Source organism: Asparagus officinalis, chromosome 6, assembly GCF_001876935.1.
Source record: "Asparagus officinalis chromosome 6, Aspof.V1, whole genome shotgun sequence".
Taxonomy (NCBI): Eukaryota; Viridiplantae; Streptophyta; class Magnoliopsida; order Asparagales; family Asparagaceae; genus Asparagus; species Asparagus officinalis.
The window spans coordinates 2172514-2180457 of record NC_033799.1 but is presented as its reverse complement, the minus strand read 5'-3'; the positions used below and the strand labels follow the sequence as shown (position 1 = coordinate 2180457).

At 39.4% G+C, this 7944-nt stretch overlaps 1 protein-coding gene across 1 annotated transcript; it reads right to left on the bottom strand.

Moving 5' to 3' along the window:
* On the bottom strand, positions 7571–7944 carry LOC109844713 (defensin-like protein 21). The gene is made up of 2 exons (XM_020413826.1): positions 7887–7944; positions 7571–7743 (listed from the first exon to the last, which is right to left on the bottom strand). The coding sequence occupies exons 1-2, from the start codon at positions 7942–7944 to the stop codon at positions 7571–7573; spliced, it is 231 nt and encodes a 76-aa protein (XP_020269415.1).

Genomic DNA, 7944 nt, shown 5'->3' with positions numbered 1-7944 from the left:
TGCCATAAACTGGTAGTATCTTCCTCTGTGGTAATCGAAGCTGCCAGACCCCCAGTTACTGTCTTGCCCTTCAAGTAGTAAAGATAGTTTTCCCTGACACCTCGCATCACCACCATGGACCCCTTTTTGACCTTCAGAGTCGCATTCTCCAAGATCACCTTATAACTAGCTGCCTCCAAAGTTCCAAGCGAAATGATATCTCACTTCCTTCAGCTCCCGAGTCACCCCGTCACACATCCGGATCCGTACTGTGCCAATACTACCAATAGGGCATACGTGATCATTACCCATGAGCACGACATCCCCTCTTTCCAACTCCTCAAAGCTGGAGAACCAATCCCTCATAGGGCAAATATGGTATGTGGCACCAGAATCCATCATCCACTCCGTAGAGTCAGCATAACAAACTGACCCTACCAATATTTCTATGGCCACCTCTTGACTTCGATCTTGAGCGATCACCTGGACGACGGTTTGGACCACGGCCTCGAACTGCTAATGCATCTCCCGATGCCTTCTCGGAGGGTTCGCCATCACTCTTCCTCAACTCATAATTCACCAAAGCTGAGGTCACCTCCTTGTAGCTAACCGTAGTTCTTCCATTTATCATAGTGAGAACAAACGTACCAAAATCATCCTCCGGCAACGAACACAATAGTAGCATCGCCTTGTCTTCATCCTCAACCATGATATCTACATTGGCCATATCCGAAATTAGCTTCGTGAAGTTGTTAACATGCTCCCGAATGGAAACTCCCCTCTTCATCTTGAATTGGTAAAACCTCTTCTTCAAGTGAAGCCGATTCTCAATGCTCTTCGTCAGATACTTCTCATTGAGTGTTTCCCACATTCTCTTCGCCGACGTCTCGTTCATTACGTCATAAATAAGATCCGGCGTCAAGCATGACCGAATAACTCCACAAGCCCTACTATTCATTTTCTTCCAAACCTTGTCCTCCATATCAGCGGGTTTCTCTTGTAACTCAAGAGTCTCCTCCAAATTTTGTGCATCCAAGGCGTCCATCACCTGACACCTCCACAAACCGAAATTGATCTTGCCGTCGAACTTCGGAACATTAATTTTTGTATTATTGATGCTCAGACTCTGTATCGCCTTCGAAAGAGTCGATCCCGATGTGCTTGTATCTCCCATGTTGTCGATCTAATTCTTTAAATAGGAATTCTTCAGAGAATCCTTCAAACAAGCCCCAAATCCAACCTGGTGCTCTGATACCACTTGTTGTGCGCAGCGAAAATTTCGGCAGCACCTCTGGTGCGCAAGGTGCACAACAAGAGATTAGATCACAACGGAATTCTAGTTTCTCAAAGGAAACAAGAACCCAAGTGAGATATCGGCTCTTCCTCTCATCAGTTCTAGGACTGACCTGTCGAGGGATCCTACAAGCTATTACAAATCACGGCAAGAACACAACTTTTTACGTGGTTCGGCAAATAGCCTACGTCCACGGGGCAAGGAGGGGGGAGATCTACTATTAGAGGGAGAGATACAACTGGGGTTTACAATCTCACAATCTAAACCCTCTCAAACAAACTCTCAAATCCCTCTTACAAATATTCTCTCAAAGGGTACAAAAAGCCTGCACAAAAACTCCTCTGCTGGAAAAATATTCACTGCCGAAAAACCTTTGCACACCCGCTCTTTTACTGCTTGCACTGCCGCTCCTTTACTCCCTTGAGCAGCCGCCAACAAGAGAAAAACAAAACGCGGAAGCAAACCGCGTTGCTGAGCACTTAAATCACCCACCCACGTGGGTGGTCCCCACACACACACAAATGTCTGGATTCTTTGCGCTCAGAGGTTCATAAGCTTTGAATTTTCTATATGTACACGTGAATTGTGCATTGTATTATTTTATTGGCAGTGCAATTCTTTTAATTCATGGTTATGATGTGAGTCCTATTATTTAGAAATAAAAGAAAGGGAGAAGAAATTTTATATTTTTCCATTGATTAGGAAGAACTAGGACGAGAAAGGGAGAAGAAATTGGAAGAGAGAATTGAGAAAAAAATTGGGGATATTAAGAGCACAGAAAAGAGGAATTTTCTGAACTATTGGTTAGGGTTTTGTTTGGAGAGAATTAGAGATTTGTTGGTGAGATTAATTGGTGAGTTTGAGTGATTTGTAAGCTCAGTCTGCACTCTTCTTCTCTATTAGTAAAAAACCATATCCTCTTCTTGCCCCATGGACGTAGGCAACTTGCGGAACCACGTTAAAATTAGTTGTTTGTGTTTGTGACATTAATTTGGTTCGTTTGGCCTTCTCTCGACGTTGGTTTGATTTGATTTCTCGTAGCATGTTGGTTTGGTCCTTTTGGAGGCTCGCTAGAGCGTTCGGATTAGGATGAGTGACGGAGAGATTTGGGAGTTGGTTGGAGTGAGGTTCGTTCCTCAGTTGAAGAAGAAAATCATTTCACTTGGAGTTTTGGAAGCAGCAGTCTATAGGGTGACCTTGGTCGATTCACGTTTGAAGGTCACATTGGGGTCCATGATTGTGATAAAGGGCGTCAGGAGGAATAATTTGTATTATTTTATTAAGAGCACGGTGTTTGATAGAGAGCTGACGACTTCTTTGGATTTGGCTAGACTGTGGCATTTGTTGAGGCTGAGTTATTTGATTGGTTATGACGTGCATGGTTTGTTGAGGAGTGTTTTGACCTGCAGATTGAAGTCCTTTGAGCACGTTGGTATGAGCAAGAAGACCGAGGTGAAGTTTGGCACTTCTATCCATCGATCGAGGGTTCTTTTAGGTGGTGTTCAGTCAGACATTTTCGGGCCTTCCAAGGAGGCATCATTGGGAAGTAATCGGTATTTGATTTTCATAGTTGGAGATTGTTCTAGGTATTGGTGGGTTGCAACCAGGTCCTGTTGGTGTGAAGTCCTAGAAGTCAATAACAATTAGAAGAAGTGTATTGGCAGAAAGGTAACTCATCGTTCTCGCTTTGGTAGGGATTCTTTCTTGTATTTGTGTCGAGCTCATGGCAGTTTGAGAGACTTCATTGATGTGGAGACATTGGGGCGACGAGATGAGATGACAGTTTTGATGGATCGTTTCTTACTGGAGGGGGGTCGACGGTGGTTGTCGAGCATTGGTTTTGGTTTTGGAGCTTCGACATATTTGGGTCATCTTGGTCATAGGTTGCCGGCAACCAGGTCCTGTTGGTGTGAAGTCCTAGAAGTCAATAACAATTAGAAGAAGTGTATTGGCAGAAAGGTAACTCATCGTTCTCGCTTTGGTAGGGATTCTTTCTTGTATTTGTGTCGAGCTCATGGCAGTTTGAGAGACTTCATTGATGTGGAGACATTGGGGCGACGAGATGAGATGACAGTTTTGATGGATCGTTTCTTACTGGAGGGGGGTCGACGGTGGTTGTCGAGCATTGGTTTTGGTTTTGGAGCTTCGACATATTTGGGTCATCTTGGTCATAGGTTGCCGACTATTACATTTGGAGTTATTAGATCTGGTGGAGCTGTTTCAGATTTTGGGTTACGTTGGATATTTAGTTGCCCACCATTTGGTCACATCGAGGATGTGAGATTTGATCCGATTGCACATTTGGGATCCAGAAGTTCGTTTGATTATCAGTTAGGAGCTTCTGATTTTATTCTGAACAGGTATGTCATATTTGATTCTTGGCAGGTGGAGAATGTTGATCAGATCATCAGAATATCACAGCGAGTGGAAGGTGATGCTACTTCATATTGGGTGGAGATTACTCCACATACTTTAGATCATACTCTATTGTTTGGGATTTCTATCTATTCTGGTGTGGATGGCAGGTAGGCCTATATTTCTTGGTTTCAATAGGACTCCTTACAAGCGTTGTTTCTATCTACTATTATCTAAAAATAATCAAGGTATTAATGACTGGACGAAACCAAGAAATAACCCCTAGCTGAGGTGACACGGTTTGGAGATCATTTGGATTTGGATGCAGATGATGAGTTAGTTTTGGATTCGAGTGCAGTTGGTGGACATGTTTTGGATACGGTATTGGTTCACCTCAGGTGGAGGTGTTTGATTTGTTTCAGTTTGGGACCATTGGGAACGCTATCAGTTGTAGATCTGTTAGTGATATTGGTGAAAAGTTGCAAGATTTTCTATTTGATTGAAGGCCTTTAGAGGCCGTTTGGATGAACTACGTGAATGCTTGATTCCTTAGGCAAGAGGATACGTAGGCAGTCATTTATGACGCAGACGGTTTGATAAGTTAATATCGACGTTTAGAGTTTATTCGCATTCTCGTTTGGGTTCTCGACTTGTTGTGGATTAAGTCCGTTGTCATGTATTTGTTCAACTTCGTACTAGACGTAACAAGTGAGACGCTTGGTTGGTATTGGTGTCGGCTCAGTTTTGGGAAAACTTCGCCGATGTGGAGAATTGTTGGATAGCTGATTTCTAATCTATTTTGGTAACATGAGGTTATTAGGATTCCTAATCTATTTTAGTAACATGAACTTATTAGGATTCCTAATCTATTTTGGTAACATGATTCTTAATCTGTTTCGATAATAGGTTATTAGGATTCCAAATTTTTTTTTTGTTTTTTGTTTTAGAATTCCTAGTATGTTTATGATTTTAGGATTTTTATATATATTGAATAATTGGAAGAGAGAATTAAGAAGAAAATTGGGGATATTTGGAGCACAGAAAAAATGTATTTTTTGAGCTATTGGTTAGGGTTTTGTTTGGAGAGAATTAGAGATTTGTTGGTGAGATTAATTGGTGAGTTTGAGTGATTTGTAATCTCAGTTTGTACTCTTCTTCTCTATTAGTGAAAAACCCTATCTCCTTCTTACCCCGTGGACGTAGGCAACTTGTTGAACCTCGTTAAAATTGGTTGTTTGTGTTTGTGACATTGATTTGGTTCGTTTGGCCTTCTCTCGACGTTTGTTTGATTTGATTTCTCGTAGCACGTTGGTTTGGTTATTTGGCTTCCGCAGCGCTCAACAGTTGGTACCTTATAAGCCAAAATAAGCCACTTGTCAAATATCTCATATACTGGCTTATAAGCCACCATAAACCACTTTGATCAATTGTCAAAATCGCTCTTAGGACTTGTCAAAATCGCTCGAGGTACGAGGATCTCTGATTCCATGAGCTTGTGAACGAAATACATATGTATTTTTCTCCGCTTTTCCCTTTCTTATAATCTGGTGACATGTATGAATAATTCATAAGCTCTTTTTAACTATATACATAATTAACAACTTTATCATCCTTAAACAACTAATTAGGTTTTAATTGCACAAGACATGCCTAAGAATTTCGACGGAATATGCTGTTGTCCTGAATACTCAGTGTTGTAAAATTGTCCATTTTTTTAATTTGAGTATGAAAACAACTGTACGTATAACCCTTTTAAGATTATTATTTTTTTTAATTTTAAAACCACACGACGCGTATAAAAAAGTGAATGCTATGCCAGTTGCTACTTCAACCTTCAATTTACTTTCTGATTGCCAAACGCAGGCGCTTATAATCATCAACGAACAATAAAAGAGAAAAGAGACAATTTGTAAAATTCCCAAGGACAATTCCGAAAAGCATTTATTATCGATGCCAAATTAAGCCTCCTAAATCCGTACAAGGAAATAAGCTCTTTGAATTTTATTTGAGGGCAAGCAGCGCATCAGCAAGCCACCTTGCAACAATCACACTTGAAGAAGAAGGGTACATTTTGGCACTTTACATCGGCATATCCAGCCGATTCGCACACATCTTTGCAATCATCAAGGGTCCTGCAAAGAAACCAACCGTTGACACTCACCATCATCTCTGCAAATGACGCACCATATGTTCATTAATTAGTATAATAAAAAATTATTATAGTAAAAGGGCTGAGTACGTACGTACTACAAATATATTAATCTAGTGAAAATTGTGCCTGGAAATACAGTTAATCCAGAGCCAATCCCGTTATGAAAGAAATAGTTCATTCCCGCGGCATTTAATAAAATGTACCAATTAATTGTAGGCACGTGTGCGTGTATATATTTTGATTTGATGTTTGAATGATGGGTATCAAATCTCCGAGCGTCGCTAAGGAACACGCCTCAATGCATATATGATTTAAGATTTTTCAAAGAATTAATTTCCTACGGATGCTCCCCAAGAGAGTCGAACCTGAGACATGTCGTACTACTCATAGACAACTCGACTTAAGCTTCTAGAGTTAGCTTATTTTGGGTTTCGGTATATATAATCAGAGTCTTTCTTTTGAAAACTCGATTAGAATTTTATCACCAACTTTTCTGTGTATCTTGTTCAGGTTAACTACTAAAAAAAACTCAGAATCTTATTTGGAATAAAAAAAGACCATCTTGGGAAATTAATAGCACCAAACTGAGTGATAGGAGAATGACGGTGTAATGTTTGAATGCAAGCATAAAGAATTTATAAAAGATTGGATTTGATTATTTTGTTTTAGAAACTTGTAAATTGAAAACACACGCATCAAATAAAATTTGGATCATTGCGTATAGGAAAGAATTACCTGAAGCCAAGATGCAGATGAGCAACAACGTTGCTATGCAAAGTGGGGAGCCCTTCTTCATCATTCTACAGACTTCTCTTAGCTTTTTACTAGCTAATTAAAAGATTAAGGTAGTAACCTTGCTATGAGTTGTGAGAGTTTTTATACCCTATTTACATTTTAGAAAATTATGTTGACTTCTCTTTTGGTTTATGGTAACAAATGATGACCATTGATTAATTTACTTTTTAGCGCATGATTAAATGTCTGGATTCATGTAAAGCTTTAATTGACCTTCCTTTGTATCAGGTGAATTGCCCATTGTGTTTTTCTGTTGAATAAATGCAATCGTTTCATTAATTAAATGCTTGTAATGTGAGTCTTTTTAAAAATTAGAAATGAGAGAGGAAAGGAGAAGAATTTTTATGTATTTTCATTAATTAAGAATAATTAGAAAAGTAAACATCTAATTAATAAAGGAAATAGGCAACAAATTAGGTTAATCCTAAAAAAGAAAGAGACTATAATTAACCTATACATATCTAATCTAGACAACCTCATTAGAAGCAAGTAACATGAGATTTTCTAACAAAAGGCTCGTTCATGTCATTTAAGGATTTTTTTTTACTGTTCAATATCGGAGAAGGGAGAGTAAGCTTTTGCATTTCTGCAAACATATTGGTATTTTTGTAATTTTAACATCTCCATTGTAAGTTACATTTTATATACAAGTTAATACTTGCAAATGGTCAGCCCGCGACGTTAAATGTGTATCTAAAGGATATCAACATCTAGATATGTTCATGAATCTTGAAATTTAAGGATTTAAATATAGATACTCATTTGGTGCACACTTAATGCTATGAACCGAAGTACACTTGATATTTTTTTACTATAAGGACCGGACCAAAAGACAAGCCAATAGACCAAGTCATAATGTTGAGAAACACATATCAGAGTGAGAGTAATTAATGGATAATTGGTCTAGTTTTGCTCTTATTCAGTCTTTTTCACCCCATGAAATAACACAAAGTCTTATACTTCCAACAAAGTGAAGACGCTCAAACAAACTCAGCTCAGCAGGGTTTCTGGCACATGCAGCGGCGGCGCAGCCCTTCACAGTGGCCACCAGTCCAGCCCTCGGTGATGCAGATTTGCGCACAATTTGTGTCGCTCGTGCAAAGCCCCTTGAAACCTGCGCTTGGAGCCTCGCAAACTTTAGCTTCTGCATGTGGCACTCTCATCTGATCTGCACATTATTGAGCATTATGTAGTTTCGTTATTTTCCTTTAATGACACTGATAATATTTTACGAGTTAAGCTAGACTGCTATCAGTCGTATCTAATTAATATTTTACCTAGCTCACTTAAATTATTGAAGTAATTAGTTACCTGGTACCAAAGCTATTAGCAGAATGACTCCCAGCCAAATGGTGCTAGCACCCTTCAT

Bases quoted from the DNA above. Each gene is read 5' to 3' on its own strand.
- LOC109844713 (XM_020413826.1), bottom strand. From the start codon at position 7,944: ATGAAGGGTGCTAGCACCATTTGGCTGGGAGTCATTCTGCTAATAGCT. The intron at 7,744-7,886 runs GTAACTAATTAC...AATAATGTGCAG, and splicing joins GCTAATAGCTTTGGTACCAG to ATCAGATGAGAGTGCCACAT.